This window comes from Hypomesus nipponensis, chromosome 14 (genome assembly GCF_054491055.1).
Source record: "Hypomesus nipponensis isolate SF chromosome 14, ASM5449105v1, whole genome shotgun sequence".
In the NCBI taxonomy this organism is placed as follows: Eukaryota; Metazoa; Chordata; class Actinopteri; order Osmeriformes; family Osmeridae; genus Hypomesus; species Hypomesus nipponensis.
This window is the reverse complement of record NC_140374.1, coordinates 1,519,979-1,540,315: the sequence shown is the minus strand read 5'-3', so window position 1 is coordinate 1,540,315 and position 20,337 is coordinate 1,519,979. Positions and strand designations below refer to the sequence as shown.

General features: G+C 42.2%; 1 protein-coding gene across 4 annotated transcripts in view; it reads right to left on the bottom strand.

Moving 5' to 3' along the window:
- Positions 1-19,362, bottom strand: part of amn1 (antagonist of mitotic exit network 1 homolog (S. cerevisiae)) — a 31,656-nt gene extending 12,294 nt beyond the window's left edge. Inside the window, exons 1-3 of one of the 4 annotated variants that reach the window (XM_084672924.1) lie at positions 19,049-19,362; positions 9,806-13,858; positions 9,151-9,729 (exon numbers count right to left, since the gene is read on the bottom strand). In XM_084672924.1, the coding sequence (XP_084529050.1) occupies positions 9,817-13,788 (3,972 nt within the window). In that variant the 5' untranslated portion in view covers positions 13,789-13,858; positions 19,049-19,362 and the 3' untranslated portion in view covers positions 9,151-9,729; positions 9,806-9,816. The other 3 variants (XM_084672926.1, XM_084672925.1, XM_084672929.1) reach the window with 3 other exon arrangements.
- Between the last annotated feature and the right edge of the window lie 975 nt (positions 19,363-20,337).

Genomic DNA, 20,337 nt, shown 5'->3' with positions numbered 1-20,337 from the left:
CAAGTGGGGTTGTTGAGGAATATACCACGGGTGGTGTTCGGCCGAAGCCACGAGGCCAGAGGCCAAACGCTTGAACTGTATTTAAGCATCTCTTAGTTGAATATTCAACATCTATCCATATATACACTTTAAAAAATATGTAAAATAGTTTCAGTATCCACTTTACAAAACACAAAGGATTCAGAAGGATCCGTTTTATATCTTAGGAACTGTTGTACAATGATTGTATTTCAATAGTTATTTAGAGTAGTTTACAGTTGGCAGAAAAGGATTTGGGTCAAGCTTGATAAAATGGAGATTAGTTTGACCATTAGGGTAGATGCCACCTGTAGTTTTATGACACTTAACTAGGAGACAGGAAGTCTAGAGACAGGAAGTCTGGGTGACCTGGGAGACTAGAGACAGGAAGTCTAGAGACAGGAAGTCTGGGTGACCTGGGAGACTAGAGACAGGAAGTCTAGAGACAGGAAGTCTGGGTGACCTGGGAGACTAGAGACAGGAAGTCTGGGTGACCTGGGAGACTAGAGACAGGAAGTCTAGAGACAGGAAGTCTGGGTGACCTGGGAGACTAGAGACAGGAAGTCTGGGTGACCTGGGAGACTAGAGACAGGAAGTCTAGAGACAGGAAGTCTGGGTGACCTGGGAGACTAGAGACAGGAAGTCTGGGTGACCTGGGAGACTAGAGACAGGAAGTCTGGGTGACCTGGGAGACTAGAGACAGGAAGTCTAGAGACAGGAAGTCTAGAGACAGGAAGTCTAGAGACAGGAAGTCTGGGTGACCTGGGAGACTAGAGACAGGAAGTCTGGGTGACCTGGGAGACTAGAGACAGGAAGTCTGGGTGACCTGGGAGACTAGAGACAGGAAGTCTGGGTGACCTGGGAGACTAGAGACAGGAAGTCTAGAGACAGGAAGTCTGGGTGACCTGGGAGACTAGAGACAGGAAGTCTGGGTGACCTGGGAGACTAGAGACAGGAAGTCTAGAGACAGGAAGTCTAGAGACAGGAAGTCTGGGTGACCTGGGAGACTAGAGACAGGAAGTCTGGGTGACCTGGGAGACTAGAGACAGGAAGTCTAGAGACAGGAAGTCTGGGTGACCTGGGAGACTAGAGACAGGAAGTCTAGAGACAGGAAGTCTGGGTGACCTGGAAGACTTCTTGTCACCTGGGGGGAAAAGACAGTTGGTCTGAAGACAATGCTGATTCAACTTTGATTGTTAGTGTGAGTGAGCCAATAACAGAAGAGACAGGGACAAATGCCTGTCTGTATGGTGATTGTCAATCTCACGCCAAGGTTTGTAGTTGGCAGCCCTGTAGATACTACCACTATCAAGAGTACAGTAGGCTAACTGCCACGTGCCAGTGGAGGCGCTGTCACGTACCACTAGCAATGGTGTAGTACAGTCTCCTACTGCATTTATTAGTTTTGAGAAGTCTTACAGTACTCACATATTCGAAAGCGAGTCCACTTCCATGATATAAATTCTGAGCCAACAATTTGGCCTGTACAGTTGATTGATTAGTGAATGAATAATTTTTTGATGTGTTTTAACTAGGGCTGTCAAGCGATTAAAATATGTAATTGCGATTAATCGCATTATTTCATATGATTAGTCGCAATTAATCGCAAAATTATTCAATCTATTTGATCTGTTAAAATTGTATCCCAATAAATGATTTTTTGTGGAAATAACATTAAAAGGGTTAGGGTGTACTTAGAAAGTCCTAACTGGATGATAATGTCCATATAACAAGTTCAGATGGAACACAACTTAAATCGTGAGGAAGATTTTTTCACTCACAAACTATACTGCTGTATCATAAACATCCACAAAATTCGATTTATTCTGGAATATAAAATACATTTAACACATGTTGTGTCATAGCCTATTACGATATCCTGCTCAATAATTTTCAAATATAGACTCAAACATACTTCATAGTATGAAGTAAGTCAAAATGGCGGTTTCAATTAAATTTTTTAGCTTGTACAAACTTAAGATTAAACAAAACACTTTGTGATCAGTCATTACGAGGGTGTGCTAGTCACAAATTGTTCGCAAGAGTCATAGCGAACATCCAAAAACACTACCTTATATAAACTGTAGATCAAATAGCATTCTATAAGGTCAATCAATCAATGTAGCAAACACTGTGATTGGCTCACTCAAGTCAGTAAAAATTTTAAACAATACATCTCCATACCAAGTGTCCCAAAGTTCTTTGATGTCACAGCTCTCTCCAGAGCAGTAGATAATAAAGCCACAGGGGTCGGCCACCCAAATGGTCAACTGTCCTTTGTGTGGTCATCTTCAAACAATACCTTTAATTAACATAAACAATGAAACAGGACACTGTCCTTCAAGCCAACGTTCAGAGCAACTGCCTCACTGACCCCTTCAACTACTTCTCCCCCAGGTCATAAATACTATAAAACAATACAAGATGCTATACCCAGGGCCGGCCCAAGGCATAAGCAAACTAAGCCGCTGCTTAGGGCCCCTGTGGCTACCAGAGGGCCCCCAAGAGCACTTAAAATTGTAGTTAAATGTATTTAAAATACAGATATTCTTTCTTTTTTTTCGGCAACGATAAGCGAAGCTGAGGGGCCCCCAAATCCATTTTGCTTAAGGCCCCATAAAGGCTTGGGCCGGCCCTGGCTTTACCCATCCTCCAGAGTAAAATGTCTCCGAGTCATCAGCACCTCACATTCCTTTGAACTCAACTTAATTATCTTTTCTTCCTGTCTCTTACCAATGAACATAGAAGCTTATAGATTTCATACACATACATCTATGCATATGACCAACATTTCTACCACAGAACCCAGTCAGCTGCTAGCTTCTTTAGCGAGTGTTGTCCGCCATATATTACCGATGCGAACGCTGCTGCTGCTACTGCTAACGCTGCTAACGCTGCTGCTAGCTGTGTGCTTTGCTTGCATGTGATAGTTTAGGCAGGAAGTACTCCGGTGATAACTAAACTCAGCCTGACAATCAGTACACACAGCCTTAGTTTTGTCAACCGAGCCATCTCTGAACTTTTTAAAATGGAACTTCCTATCTAAAATCCCTCTCTCCATCATTCGACTACCCTTGGCAGTCGAAATCGACAGGTGATTCCCAGGATCAAAAAGAAACCCACGTTAACGGCACTATATTTTTTTATTGCGTTATAATGAGATTGCGTTAACTTGTAGCCCTAGTTTTAACTGATAAAGCCTAACTCTAAACTAGTAGCTACTAACCTGGCCGCCAGCCCAACTTATCCCCGCCCATCAAAAAATGTGGTCGGGAAGTTGGGTCTGGGGGGGCTCATTTGTTTTAAGAGTTCGGTTGAAACATGCCCCATAGTCACAGCCAAACTGAGAGTTATCAGACTCATATTCTTACTAGAATTGTGAGTATGACAACGTCAGGCTAAGTCGCTACAAGACTGTGATTGAAACAAACCGAAGGGCATTCTAGGGAATCATAGCTGCGTGTCAGATGCGCATAGTTCTGGCAGGTGCGCGTTCAGTCCCGACCAAATGTGGCAACTCGTTTACTTAAACTGAAACGATAATGGGATTAAACCAGAGAATTTCTAATAAGGGGGGAACTGCCACTCTCGGGAAACGTCCGGGTTCTGAACTGGTTGCAGTTTCACACTGGTTCCATATGAAGGCGCTCACAGGCGAGTGCAGAATGAATGGTGGTCTATGGTAGCCTGGCTCTGCCCTCCTACGTACTTCCGCTCATTAGTATATTTTTCTTCTGTACCAAGTCTGGGCTTTCGGTATATTAGTTTTTGCCAGCTATATTTTTGGCCGTCCAATCAGCGAACAGAGGGAGTGGCTGAGAATGATGACGTTGATGTTGCGCCCAAGTTTCAGTTGTAGTCAGGGCTGGACTGGCCATCTGGCATACCGGGCATTTTCCCAGTGGGCCGACACACTTTTGGGCTGAATCGCCGATATAATTTATAGGCCTTTTTTTTGGGGGGGGGGGGGGGGGGGGGGGGGCGCGCCGGCCCATAAATAACTGACAGCGCACCATTTTCTTTATGGCACTGGCCTGACCCAAATCCAGGAACCCCCTTCCCCACTTCCGTCAGCAAAGGTTACGTTACCTTGCCTAAGCATGAAAGCTTGGCCAGTAAATGCTATCGAAGCGTGGGTCTTGGCGTGGCCAGAGTGGGATTCCTAATATCGCCTCCCGCCGGCCCTGAGACACGAGCTGTAGTAGGCTAATGCTTCTTCTGGAAGTTTAGCACCGTTAAAATGGGCACACTACCACCAAAGCGCAAGGGAGGTGCAGAAAAAAAAAAAAAAAAGATTACAGATCTACAGGCGAATGCCTGTACATTTCAGACATGTTTTGGGCTGTAGTTGCTTCAACATCAGCATTACCTGTAGAGGAAGGGGGAGAGGTGCCTGGCTCAGAGAGGCAGAAACATACAGACAGGGTCCATGACAGGGCAATGGGAGTGAGTGAGGAAAAGATGGAAGAGAGAGTAGTTGACGATGTGGAAGGAGTAGGCAAATTAACAGGGACTCTCAGGAAGGGAGGGAGGCTCTGTGTGTGTGTGTGTGTGTGTGTGTGTATGTGTGTGTGTGTGTGTGTGTGCTGACAGACACATAAACATGGCATTGGCTATACATAGGGGTATTATCTTCTATCTTATTTAGCCGACTACACTGGACGCCTCAAAGATTTACATTTAAGATGAATCCGATAGCTAAACCATTTGATACAAATGAGTTAACTATGGGTATTTTTCCAAATAGGCCAATGATGATTAGCCTGGTCCTAACCAGACCCTCGTACATTTCATTTTTACAGAGGGTCTGGGATCGCTCCATTGACAAACGTTAACTTCCTTGAAGGCGGGTCCTCTGTTGAAGTTTAAAACTATTGGATCTGCCCATGGCCACTCTGATTTGCCATAACCAAATCAAATCAAATCAAATGTATTTGTATAGCCCTTTTTACACCATAACCAATCGCAAGCGTTCGCCTTAGCCAAGTCCTTCACCACTACCGTAACGGAGCTAGCTGTAGCTGGAAAATCAAACTTTTCCCGAACCCCGTGGGGAGGAGGGCCACAACATCATGTTTACCAACAAAACTCAGCAAGGAATGTTCTTGCTCCGGCTTTAACGCGCGCCGTTTAATGAGTGGGCCGGCAGTCTGACAGTAGGCCTAATAATGTATATTATAGCCTACATGTAGCACAAACATGTAGGTATTTGCTTTCCCATCTTTCTTTAAAGTGCCTTCCATGCAGGGCCGGATGCAGCCTGCTTTGACTGGGGGTGCAGTGAACATAGGCTATTTGGGGGGTATCATGACTACGGAAAAGGATCATTTATATATAAATTGTATATGGATACCATTTTTGAGACTGCTTATCAATACGAGTGTTAATCAGGCGTGGAGCCAGACGTTACATTTGGGGATTAGCCCAAATTTAAGATGCATTCTGGGTGTGATGTGATGCTGTAGATGGGGACTTCCATGCAAGCGCCTTAATTTGGCCTTAATTTAAGCACTGATGTGTATATTTATTTATTTATTATTATTATATTTATTTCAACAATGTCAAATGCATTTCAGTTTACAAGATACACAGAGTAAATAAAAAACAACAACATTTACATCAAGAGTAAACATGTATCAATACAAAATAAATTAAACGAAATTAACACTATAGAGGATATCAAAGTTTGTATAAATATATTTAAATAAGTCCAGATTGTTACTGTTTTAATTTCCTTTTGTTTAAGATAAGTTTTTATTGAAAACATAGACTGTCTGAGCTCTCCTTTTAAAGCAATATAGCAATGTTTTCTTCCCATTAATTTACATCTATGAATATGATACTTGGCCATAATAATAATAAGATTAATTATATATACGCAGATGTTTTTCCTGGAACCATCTGATAGCCCAAACAAAACATCCTTCCAAAACAAACAAAAATCAACCTCAATATTTTCAGTAACAAGATTTTGCCCAAATTATTTTACAATTGGACAATGCCAGAATAAACGTACAACCGTTTTTTCCACATTCATTACAAAAACTGCAAACAACATGTCTTTCTTAAATGTTTTCTTAAATAGTACATTTACATTACATTTAGTACATTAAACTTAGTCATTTAGCAGATGCAACTTACAGTAAGTACAGGGACTGATACGCAGATTTTCTGTGTATAGAGAAGCTTGAGTCTCTTGCTGTGGTCAAGAGGTCACGCAGCAGGTCTCGGACAATACACATATAGATAGGAGAATGTGCACTTTCACCTTTGGAAAGAGCAATGTGCAGGAAATAGTACAAACGATGAGTAATGACTGAACCACCTGTGTGTTGTTCTTCTTGTGCATTAAATTGTGGAATGTGTACCGTTTAAGGACATGTTTTGGTGGTTACCATATTTGTATGGTTCTGCTCATATATAATGATCATCTGAGAGACATGTTAGTCAGTCATGCCAACCACTTTGCCTGTCGTGGTGACCTGATCCGAGCAGCTCGATTAATAAACGAAGTCAACTCTTTTTCATTGTGGTGCGTTCCTTAGCCCATCCTCAAACAGAATATCATCATAACAGGGACATTCTCCCAGAGGCAAGTAGGGTGAAGTGCCTTGCCCAAGGACACAACATAATTTGGCACGCCCAGGAATCGAACCAACAACATTATGATATCCCGATTAACAGCCCGATTCCCATCTGACCCCCATACCCCTCTCTTAATATAGTTTTTTGCTGGATAACATTTATGGATAAGTTTAAACAAAATGTCCTTCACTTTATTTGTGACTGAATATAAATTAGGTCAAAGACAGACATTCTTCCAAACAATATCATCGACAAAACCATTCCAGTAAGGAATAACATAAGACAAGGTAGTTAAACCTCTCCGAAACAAAGTTCGAAGAGATCTATCATTTCTACCAATATTGGAGAAGCAGGTTTTGCCTATGGTGGAGTCTGTTATAAGATTAGGCACATGGGGCCAATGTTGGAGTGTAACCCTGGTCGAGATTTAAAGAGCATAGCGTTGATATGTATATACACTGCTTTATGGAGGCGGGATGTCGTCACTTTGCCGTAATCATGCATTGTGAGATGTAGTTTATGGTCAATGCATGCTGTAAAGCAGCGTAGGCTACTTATCTCAACACACCATTTAAGTGCGGGCATTGAATTTGACACATACTATATTTAGACAACTGGTTATTCCAACAACCTTGCCATAACGTGTTTCCCGTCCGATAACAGAGGGGATGAGGAGCTGGCACACACCACTCTTGCCCAAATAAGGAGACAGAACTCAACGACAACAGAACGACAATTGAGCCACATGTGATGACAACACACATGCCCGAATAAGAAACCAAACACTGGCAAATGGAAGAAACGTGATAATGAGGTGGGGCGCTTGCATTGCGTATATAGGCTAATCAGGGCCGGCGCAGGCACCTTTGTCGCCCTAGGCAAGTTGTTTCAACAACACCCCCCCATCCCGCCTCGGCGCCCTCTATTGGTGGTGCAGGACGGTAAATTAATGGGCGCACTTCGGAATTTGGCGCCCCCCTCTTCATGGCGCCCGAGGCGGCTGCCTAGTTCGCCTTTAGCAAACGCCGGCCCTGAGGCTAATGATCTCCTGTCTTCTGCTCTATGCATCTTTCTGGTCACTGCAACCTTATTTGTGAACCACCATGATTTTAGCTTTAATTAAACAATTGCATTTTTATTCATAAGACTACTCGTGCTTCCTAGAAAACCTTCTGAATTCTGGCTCTCACACAAGCGTATTCTTTTTGGTGACTATATTAAAGGCAGGGTAGACAGTTGAGTGAAGCTATCTATTTTAGCTTCTTTTTAACACGACTCAAACCAAATCCCACCTCCTCCCTTCAAAGCCACTCCCACAAAACTACAGTAACGAGCACTGAGTGGAGGGGCAGAGTGCGTGCAGGTAGGCAGGCAGACAGTAGCCCATCCAATCAACAGTCAGAGTACCCCTTAATGATTGGTCGTGTTAATTACAGTATTTCGATGCCCACAGATGTCGGAATGATTTCCTATTTCCGTCAAACCTTTAGATATATTGATTGCTATCAAGACGTGAAGTTACTTTCTGCAAATATGTCAAAAAGTGCTTCTTATCAACATTGCCTCCTCTGCCTTTAACGATAAGAACAACAAATCCTTGCTTTAGTTTTAATTGTATTTCTTGGAAAATTGTACATTCACAAATGTAAACCGAAATTGTGAGCCTCTTTTTCTGTTTTTAAAAACAAGTTGAAACTACTTGAACACAATATCAACATCTGCTATCAAGAAAGCATTAAATACCATAGACGTTTGTTCTACATGTAACATTCCATTTTATTATTTTCTAATATTATTGCCAATATTTATTTAAATGTATTTTTTCCCCCAGTGTTCTGTGGAACAATTTAGTTTCTTCTATAAAAGTCAGGACTCTGTGTGTGTCCGTGGCTTGATGATCTTGAGTACCAAGCATCGTATAAAGTTGAAAATTAGGTGGTACACTGCAAGTAATATAACCAATTTATACGTGAAAGTTCCCCACTTTAGCAGTATGCTCCGTGTGCGATTCAGTGGCACATCGGATAGAGCGTGTACCACATGGGTTGAGGCCTTAACCAACTTCCTGGTTTCGATTCCGTCACTGCATGGCTCCTCTCTGCCTTTCCTGTCTACCTAAAAATGTCACTAGCCAATAAAGCAAAAATAAATTGGACAATGGTAATAAATAAAAAATACTTGTATGATGGATCAAAGAGTCTGCTATGACAGCATGCTATTGCAATCTTGGGTCTTTTAGGATTATATGAGTAATATTTGTCATGTATTTAAATAGCTAGAGGATTGGAGCAACATTTTAATGAACTATACTGTTGCTCAGAAGAGGTTCCACTTCGTTATGGCTAGGTTTGAGCTCTGCACATGCATGATTATCTTACCACTGAATCAGTGCAGACCTTTGATCAAAAGCACATCTCACACAGCCTGAGGACATGCACATTTGCAACACAGAGGGATTTTGAATTCTGGACTACATTCCACCTTATCAGGTGTCAGAAACCACAGAATAATTGAAACCATTAATGTTTATTAAAAAAATACAATTCACAAATTCGAAAAAAGTATATTTGTCAACATTCAATGTTTACATCGGTTCACATACATTCATTCTGTGTAAAATACCAAAATATAAGAGAGGAACAATTGTGAGTGTAGAAAAATAAGTCACATTTATATCAAAACAATTGTCTGCTAAGCATTTTCCCATCCTTGGCACAAGGAATTATTGGATTCTGTTGAATAAAAGTGACTTTTAGGATTGTCAGTTGATTCAATTTATGTCATGTATGTATTTTTTATTAATTGTATTGCATGTAAGGAAATGTATGGTGAACCATCAAGTCATGGTGAATACTATTGGAATTGGCTTATGATTGAAGGCTTAATGGCATTGTTGGCCTTGGGAACAATCAGTCCACCAGAGGGAACAATTGTACATTCTCGGTGATGCTAACAAGGCACATACCGACAGTGTTATTTTTATTTTATAGTCCTTTAATAATCCCAAAAGAAATAAGAGTATACATTCCTCCTTCCAACATAGAATAGACACAATATAAATGTTGCCTGTATGTAGAATTTAGTCCTCGTTTTCGGAGGTTTCCCCCTTGATAGGGCCATCCATACCTGATGACAGAGGGTTGGTCATTAACAACAAATCACACATTATTGATAGGGCAAACCCCAATGTTTGATAACTTACCCACTGTTAAATCAGTTGGCGGCATTTTGGGGTTCCAATTCTTTGAAGATAAAAGTATTTGGTAGCAAACTGAACTCCAGAACACTGTTCTCCTTTGCAGGGTTGAAAACAGGGTCCTGACATTTACTCTTGGTTTCCTCAGAACTACTGAATGTTGCTGCACGAATCTTCGTCTTCTCAAGTCTTAATTTCAATTTATTCAAGATGACTGCCTTCTTGCTGTCAGCCAATGATTGCCTCATCCCTCCTGACCCACCTCGGGGTCTACCCCTTGAGACCCTGGGAGGACACCTCTCCATTTCTGAAGGTCTGGTCTGTGTGGGCTCCTTTACATCCACATACAACTTTTGAACCTTACAAGGCCCGCCTCGTTTAGACTTTTTTTTCACGGTTGGTACAAAACTATCCTTCCAGTCTTTAAAAAGACGCTCTTTGACAGGGCTTCTGGGCTCGGGGCTCCTTGAACTGAGAGTGAGGGTTTGCGGGGGCACCAAGGTCCTGTCTGTGAAAGAATTGTGTCTAGTTGATTTAAAGGGTTCGTCTTTGCTTTGGCTAGTTTGTACACCTCCATGGTTATTCCGTGAAGAACCAAACAAGGCCAGTGTGATTATGCTCCCTTGCAAGCTACCGTTAACACCGCCAGGGGCTGTAAGCTTTTGAGAGCTGTTAGCCTCTGGTTGCTTTACCTCCAGTGACCATTTGGGCAATGATTTGACAGGTTGAAAATCCTTGAAATGCCAGTATTCAGACAGATTGGGCTGAATAAGAGAGCTGGACCCAATAATCAAGGCTCTCTTACTCGTTTTACTCTTACTACTTTCTGGGACAAGTTCTGAATTTTCCAAACATAGTTTCCTCTTTCTTCCAACCCTTTTTTTTCTGCCATTGCCCTCACATTTCCTTTTAGAAGTGACACTCTCAGGTTTCTGTATTAAGGAGAGAGAAGCAAGATAGTCCACTTTCTCACTTGATGGTAAGTCCACTTTTTCACTTAACGGTAACTTCAAAATAACCTTAAGTTCAACTGGATTTTTACCAGTTGTATCTTCATTTGCATGAATTTGAGAAGACCCCTGTAGTGCCTGTATTTCTCGTTCGGTCAATAGAGTGACCATGACATCATCATCATCCGAGATATTGATAGTGACATCTGCTACTGGAGCTCTTGAAGGAGAACAACTTGACTGGGATTCAATGTAAGCCTCCAGGTCTTCATCCAGGTCCACAACAATGCTGTCTGGTTCTTTCCCAGTTAAAATTGAAGACACAGGAGTGTTAGTTTCAACATGATCATTATCTAAAGGAGGTCTTGCAAGACCAAGGTTTGTCTCGCACTGGCACGCATTGTCCAGGCCACGCATTTTGCTCATCAACTTCAAGAGACAGCAATACTTTTCTATTTGACCTTCCTCCTTATTCTCTGACGTCCACTCCTTCGACTCCACATCCATCTCCTCAGATGACTCCTTCACGGGGAAATCTTGCAAAGATCCATCTTCTTTCTCCTGGTCTGCTGTCTTTTCACTTTGCACATGCACACATTCAAAGAGTCGTTTGGCCTCTTCTGGAGCCAGGACATGGATTTCAATGGCTGTAAATGGATCAATTGAACTACAGTCTTCAGAACATTCCACCTCGTCAGGCGACGTTGTCTCTGTAGCGCTGTGTGTGAGACATAACTCTTGAATTTCATCCGCATCTTTGGATTCAGGCCTGGGCGGTACATTCTCTGGTGGGACCGTCACTGCATCTTGGTCTTGTTCTGATGTCAGAGTCTGTTCGGCGCCGTGCTCCTCTGGGTGTTTCCGCTCAGGATGCTCCTCCATCTGAGAGGTTGGTTGGGTTCTCTTAAGGCAACATGGAAAGCCAAAATCTTTGTCTATGTCATCTAGCTTCTCATTGGTATTCAACCACGAAGACTTATGCACCTCTTCGAAATAGACAGCGCCGTGTCCGAGAATATAGAATTTTTCTTTAAGCCTATCCATGTGTTTAGGGTCGACTTGGGAAAATATAACTTGTGGTGACTTCATGTTACCACAGGACTTTGTTACAAATGCCATAAACTTTTTGTAATAGTCTGATTGCAGAATGAATAACAATCTATCGTAACTTCCACCCCAATAATGGGTTAATATCGTGCTAACAACATCTTTTTCAATTGCACTGTCCTTCTCTGAAAAGTTTTGGCACAACTTCAGCAAATCTGTACATTTTTCTAGTGTCCAAGGGATTGTAGGAATTGGGGACAGCTCTAAAACACCCTCAGCTGAAGTTACCGAGCAATTGGTTTCCTCACTGCAAGGCACAGGTACCTCTCCCTCTTCTCCTTGCCCCTGAGCAGGACTGAGTGTGTGTTGACCTTTGGTAATAGAATTCTGTTTTAACAGTTCAGAGGCACTTGTTGTTTGGGTTGTCTTCGGTGGAGTTTTGCTTGTCATTGTATCCATGACCTGCTGTTCTGTTGATAGTGGTTGTACCACTGCAATGGCTTTTTGCCCCTGCTGAGCAGATGGTCCTAAAGCTGAATACTGTTGAAAATTAAAATGATTGTGTGTGACTAGCTCATTCATCGTTTGTGATTCATTACTTGAAGGTCCTTGCTGTTGTTGCCCCTGGATATTCTCAACCAGATTACATCCTCTAAAATTGACATTTTGTGCTTTAAATTCATTCCCACTTTGGTTATTTGTCACATAGAGCGGTGCACCATTTGTCTTCTGCTGTTCTAGTGGATGACTGTAAAGGTTACTGTTGTTAGTAATACTGCACTCCCTCATTGCCTCTTTGTAAGACGGCAAAGCCTTGTTCCTCTGGGTGCCTCCATTGTGTTCGGCATTTGCTGTGCAAGGCTGATTTGTGGTGGCATGTCCAATTATATGAAGCATTTGGGAATGGTGTGTGTGTTGCAGACCTACATTTGTCCCACGGGCAACAATGCTTGCATTGTGAAAGCCGGGTATGCTCTGGAAGGAACTATAACTGGCCGGGTTGGATTGCCGTTGTTGGTTCGTGCTTGGCTTTGGCAGTAATTGTTGACTTGAAGCATTTTTACTTGATTGGTGGCTGTGATTGTTGGTATCGAAAGGTTGATGGTGAGATTTCTGACTTGGTAGCATGGACGGGCCACCATGAGCAGACATACCAGACTGGCCGCTGCTCATTCCGTTGCCACAGTTGGCTGGCTGGTTCTGAGGGAGACAAATCCTTTGCACATCAGTGGGGAAAGACACTGAACATGCTGTTGGTGTCACAGGACTGGAGGTCTGGGCACTTTGGACATGACTGTCATAGTTTGAGGAACCCGGGGATTGTGGATTATATTGAGGTGGAGTGTTTGATCGTAGCAGAGTCAAAAGTAGGCTGTGCCGTCTGTGAATCTGGTTGTTGCCATGACCAACCGTCGTAGCAGGAGTTGCATTTTTATTTTCTCTGCTGTGTACCTGCTGTTCCCCGTGTTGACCCCCGTGCGTTGGGCCTTGCAGGCAATAAGCATTTGTGCCGTGGTGTGTGTTTGTTGCTGAGGGAGAGATTTGAGGCGACCCTCGGCTGGTCACTGGCTGTGCTTTAAAATCCTCTCTGTGTTGGCGAGGGAAGTTCCCACCAAGAAGCAGGGTGTGGTTTCCATGTGCTTTATCTACACAAGTGGTTTGTAAATTTGCTTTCTCCAGCATGGAGGATGTCCTCAAAAAATGGTTTATGTTTGTATGTCCCCCTTGAGAGGAAGTAGTGACCCATCTGCTTGAAGCGTTTTGATTGGATAACTGTCCAGTGGCGTAAGCTCCAATAGGGGAAGGGCACTGGCCCTGTTGCGCTTGTGTGGCCGATATCGTCGGTAAATACTGTTGGAAATTGGTGGATGTATTCCAACTATTTTGACCTCTGGTTCCATCCTGTTGATCTTGTCTGGTGACAAAAGGTTTGGAGTGTTGTCCAAAATATGCTTGACACAATCCAGCGGTGGCCCATGTAGAAGTCTCCATCCTGTTCCCCGGTCTTGGCTTGCCAGTCCTCCCTTTGCTTTGGGCTTTTGGGGTGGAGAGACATTTATTTCTGAAATAACCAGACAAATAACGAACACAAAATGAACTTTTGACTTTGAATTAAAAGGCAAAAGGCCTAGTGTGACATTATCCCAAATTAGACATTGACTACAAACTCAGACATATTCCCACTTCCCCCAATTATAACTCTTACACCATTTTATGCATGTTCAATATAAACGTAAAAATAGAAGTTTACTGGCTCACAACCATGTGAACCAGACACAACACATGTCATCTTTGTCTAAGTTTCCTTCAGGTTCTGGCTCCAAGTCCAAAAACTACTCAGGAATCGTAGCGGAGTTGGATGCAGAGAGTTTGAACTCCACAAAGTCCAAACCAACAAACTGAGCCTGGCCCCGTGTCTCCAAACTGAGGACCTGCTCTCTGGCTGTCACCTTAAAGACTCTCAAAATGTCCATCCTTGCTTACAAGGGGGTTATGGAAAACTATTTCTATTACTTTACGAAGATGGCATAGATTTAAAGTATATACTTGTTACTGATGAAGAAAGATTCTAGAATGTTATCAGAGCTTAAGTTTCCGTTTACTGTTAGAATGCCTGAACTTCCTGAACTGAACCACAAGTTCCTGTGTGTTCTTGACACCTTTTTACACCTTCTAACTGAAACTTCCCTCTCCATCTCTTTCTTGGTATTGTCTCTCTTTGTGGTTAAGCACCCATGTCCAACCCCACATTTATGCTGAACTTTTGTATAGGTGACTGTTTAGATCTGTCTGAAACAGAAGGATAAAAAGAAATGCTCAGCTAGATAATAACACAAATTGTTTTCCATTACAAAAGTACATCTCTTGATTGTCAACCCTAATGGTGTCATCAGATTCTTGTTCAGGCCTGTACCTGTTTGGCGTATTGTAGCTACCTGAAAACAAATTCTACCCTTGTTTTTCAGCCGGGAAGGCCTGCCTCAGCACCCACCATTATCTTAAGAGATTTTTTAGAAGTTCCTTATAGCAGATACAAAGTTTCATTTTTCAACATGTGACCTCACTCTCAGTTAGTAAGTAGTTAGCCTTCACTAGTCATCCTAGATCAAGAATGCTAGCAACGCCACCAGTGTAATTTTACAACAATAATTTTGCAGCACGAGACATAACTTGAACAACAAATCGAATTGGTTACCTGCAGAATGGGTCCTCAAATATATAATTAATTAGCATCGGCATGAATGTGGTCCGCTTAGACAAAATACACTCCACATCGAAAATTCCGTCAGACCAACGCAAATGTGCTTCAAGGTCAAACGAAAATAGCAAATCAAATAAAAGTTAAACTAAAATTCTAAATATCGCAAGACTGTAATTTATATGATGGCTTAATACAATACAACAACCAGTTTGGCTTTAACGGTATAGCCAAATCTCTCCCGGTAGACTGTTCTGTCGCACAGTACCGTCATACCGCCCAGCCCTACTTGGGACCCTATGAAAGTCCACCACAACAGGTAGGGCAAAGTGTAAAGACAGGTAGGGCCTACATATCCCATAACGCAGCAGCACTCCCGACTGCATTTCTGCTTTATTTAGTGTGCCCATCAGTGTCAAACATAGCGTGTTGAAATCTAAAATAAATTGATTTTGCACTTCATAATGTAGGCCTGCTGTATTTTCTATTGCAGTAAATCTATCCCAACCAATGTTAAAGAAAACAAGAAGGCAAGTGGTTTAAAAGATGGCAAGCAATTAATGTACATCAGTATGCAATACAGGTTCATTATTGTTCATTATTATCCAGAGCGGTTTACTATAAATAATTTGGGCGCCCAAATCATGTTTTGTGCCTGTAACTGAAAAAGTTAGTAGCGCAAGTGCCACCAGTGGAAAAGGTTAGTGTAGAGCACTGAATACGCAGAGTTTTTGTATAAGAGAGGCTTGTCTCCTTCTGAGGTCAACTGGTCAGGTAGTGAGGCTCCTTCCAGTCCACATATAGATATGAATCATCTGTCCATACTCACTGGAGACAGTGAGGAGGAAATATATAGAAACAAATTTCTATGAGTGATATGCAGAGTTTGTGTACATACAAGCCTCTCCCTGGCTGAGGTCAAGAGGCCCCTCACAGTATGCATTTAGAATAGGAATGCACTATGTCCAGACTCTTGGGAGACAGTAAGAAGAAAACATGCGTAAATAGTACTCACACATCCTCACCTGCTGGTCTGTTCTACTATACCAGGGTTTGCCACAGAAAATGTGTTAGTTAAGGTGGTAGGGTTTGCTGTCAGACCAGCTAGTTTGTGCAATAGTCTAATGCGTTCTGCAGAGAAGGGAGACAGGCGTTGGTCACGGTTTGGACTGGAAGGGAGAAAACAGAACGGCGGATATCACTATTAAAAAAACGACGTAGTTAAGGCAGCAGGCGTGTGTTGCAACCGCGTCAGCCAATGGCTAGCTTTTCGTTGGTGTAGTTGGTAGTGGTGGCGCTTGGGAAGTCAGAGGTGGTGAGTTCGACTCCCGGTGGGAGCGGACAGTGGCCTGTATACCTCTGACGGAACTTGCAAGACCATGTCTGTTAAGTGCAGACATGGCAGACACAGGATACCCTGGGCTGTACTCTGCTTGACCAAGTAAGGAAACGTTCTGTGTACTCTATATATGAACTTGTCTATCCATTATATCTCTTGTGCTGCCTTTGGGTCACATGACCAAAAGGTTCATAACGAACCATCGTTGTGTTTACCCAATACAAAAGCAAATAAAAATAATTTTTCTTTTAACCTTCACAATGTGGGGGGTCTGAGACAGCCCAACAGTTAAAAGAAAACGCTTCACTTTGTTTTTGTATGCGGTAAAGTTGTTGCAAACGACGGTGGGTCACAATGACTGATGGGTCGCAATGACCCACAGAGAACACAAGGGATATACAAGGACGGTTGTGAACCCTGTTCCTTACTCATGCTGATCACTCTGTCCTGGAAGGTCACATGATCCAAGCTCGTCTAATAAACGTTGTCAACCCTTTTTCATTGTGGGGCCCCCTGGTCTTGGCTCAATTTTCGGGCCCTACCAACTATAGGCCTACATGACTTTGAATAGAACAAAATGATACACAAGCGATATGTATTTAGAGGGTCTCGTATTGGGGACAAACTATATAAAACCAGGATTTGGGCGGACCAATGAAATTGCCAGGGCGGGCTTTATACGATGGACAGATGATCAACAGTAACGTAATCAACAACGTCACGAAAGAGAGCTTGGGTTTAATTTGTTTTCAACAAACAACATATTACGTTGCTATGATTGGTTGTAGGTCTATCCAATTGAGCGAAGAGGCATTTGTTTTACGAGTTTGGTTGAAACATGCCCCATAGTCACAGCCCAACGGAGTGTTTTCAGACTCATATTCTGACTAGAATTATGAGTATGACAAAGTCAGGCTAGGTCTATGAAGCTTGACGGCTAAATTTGTCTCTTTCTGACTAAAAAAAAAAAATCGAACACACAGCAGTGTATTTTTTTGCCTCCCTTTTCGAATTCAACATTTAAATTACTAGACAAAAATGATATCCTTAGAAAAGTGGATTTTCCCCAACCAATCAGAGCAACTTAATATGTTGTTTGTTGATCATCTGTCCATAATAGTATAAAGCCCGCCCTGGGAATTTCATTGGTCCGCCCAGATCCTGATTTTATATCGTTGTTCCCAAGAGACCCTCCAGACCCAACTTCCCAACCAAATTGTTTTGTGGGCGGGGCGAAGTTGGGCTGGCAGCCAGGCTATCATAGACCCCCATTCATTTTGCAATTCGCATTCGCCCGCGATGACCCCCAGAGGAGCTCTGATGGAACTGCAACTAAATTCGGTTCAATGGAGGTTTATAGGGAGTGGACGGGCTCTGACGGACCCCAGACGTGCATACATCATTCATGCTTGATGATCCCACGTAAACTACGGGCCTACAGTTGGCAACATTGACATTTAAATTTATGTCGAATTAAATTGGAAACGTCGGGTGTCAAATAAAATACACATTTACGCAAACAGGGAATGTTTTAAAATGTTAAAATAATTTAAAAGTTATTGTTTGCCATTAGACTACTTTTCAAATGTGCACACTTGGCCGGTGTTGCAACTCTATTATGAATCGGAATAAAATAGATCAAATCATGATGTTTTATGCAAACACATGTAGGGGCTGTGGTCACACGCCATTGCTTACCAGCAGAGTGCAAGACGTTGTTACATTAAAGAAGAGAGGGACAGTCAGGGAACAACCTTGTAGAAGCACCCCAAGTTTACTTCTTCTTGTTGTTGTCGCCATGTTTCTGTTTTCAAGGACGACTGGTGACTCGTTCCCGGGGAGTTCGCTCTCTTCAGCCAGAGTAAAACAGTCTGCACCAGCTATATAGAAGTTTGCTAGCTAGCTACCTAGTTGTGTGTGCTCCGGCTGTCGGAGTTAAACTGCTGCTGATGCAGCCAGCCAGACAGCTAGCTCTCCAATGTTTGGTAGCAAACTGCTAAACTGTGGGGACAACTGGACCGTAGGCACAACAATTTACCCAGAAAAGTTAGCTTTACCCTTCTAGTTAGTCTAAGACATTCTCTCACATTCATGCCCCGCTTGCAATTAAACTTTAAGATACCTAGCTCTAGCACTAAGAATATGGAAAAGTGTGGGTGTGTTCCACCTACTAGACTCACTGCCAGTTGACTGACTCCGTTGACACAGCGCTATTTTCTAGTGGCTCTTGCAGCACAGCTCTCTGGCAGATAAGTGCCACCAGCTGGCTCAATAGCAAATGACAGAGAAGGTCGGCTAGGTTACTTTTAAAAACGGTAAGAGCTGGTTGATGCGAGAGTAGGACTGCAGAGCGAACGACTTGGGGAATTGCGGGAATTGAATTTTTTTTTGCTTTTAACGACCTAGAAAATCTAACAGGATATGGTTATTTGGGTGAAAAAAATCAAACAATTTATCATGCAGGAATCGACTTCAAGTATTAGAGCTAGAACTACATTTGTTAGAGCGAACTAAGATGAACAAATTGGCACGTCCGTTAGAATTCGTAAAATCCGTTTCACATCCACGTTTGAGACTTGTAGCTAATGACGGAAAATAAATCTGGCTGCAAAGCCACCTAAATTGTATCGTATTTTGTAGCCCATGCAAGTAAGTAGGCTACGTACTGTATCTTACGCCATCTTACAACAGTTGATTTTTATTTTTTTACTTACCGATTGTTCAATTTCAGGCTAAACTCCTGTAAAATCCATTGTTTTGAAATAATCTTCTCCCGTATTGTCTTCTCGAAATCCTCTTCGCAGTTAAGGTAACATTTGTATCGAACTGTTATCTTTTCTTCCCTCAAGCAGTTTACAACTATCCCCGTTTCTGAAGCCAGAAGTGCCCTAACTGCTCCACCTTGAGTCTAATCTAAAAACGAAATAAAAATGTTTACACTGAACTGAAAAGGAGTGCGTTCAGAGGTCTTCCCACTAGTGCTACGATGAGGGAGACAACAGTCTTCATATCTAGTAGGCTATGGGACAGACCATGTGGTGACGAGCTGGCGTAAGGTCAGAAAAAAAGCAATTTCCTGTCTGAACCTGAAGAACAACTGGCATTTTGTGCAAATGATGGGTTTTAATGGGTAAACTGACATAATGGACAAGCTCATAATAATGCAATCTTAGGATCTATTAACTGAGTGAATACCTTTTCTGTATTTCATTAAACATGCTGTATGCATGTTTGTTTACATTCCTCTGTTATAATTCAGTTTACAAATTAATACATATACAGTATATTTATTCACTTAAGACCTTACGCCTTTGGTGTAGGGGCAGTGCTAGACTACAATGCGGAGGAAGTAAGACCTAACCCAAGAAGAAGCAGAGAAGGAGATTACGTTTTTCTGACACATTATTTTATCAAACAAAACGTGACACGTTATTTACTGATGGCCCATAATTATTGAGGCATCCTAAGCACATCCCTAATACTGCTATGGGTAGCCTGAATTACTAGTTAAGCTACGTTTAATTAGAAATCCTGTTTGGTCCACTAAGTATGTTGACTTATCAGCCATGTGGTGACTTATCAGTTATGTGGTATGTGTTATGTCCTGCAGTAAATCAGTAAAGTTAGGCCTAAACAAAATATAATTGAAAAAATTATGTTTAATGTTTTGTCTGTCATGTAGCCGGTGCTATTCAAGCAATATTTCAAAGTAAGAACTGTGGTGGAATGTTTGTGAATAAAGGTCTGAGTTCAGAATAACTTGTCTTTATCTGTATATTTTTGCAGCAAGAAGGAGCAGTTCTAAAACAGTACTATACGGCGTCTGGATGAGAAGGGCTCTGAACTCTTAACATTATCTGAGCTCTTTTAACCAGTAGTTCCAGACACTTACGTAATCAGTTTAATAGGTCATGTCTAACAGAAAGAGGAACTCCACAATGTGCAAGGAGAAAAAGGAACCCCAAAGGAAACAGATGTAACATTTTATACAGATGTTCACCAC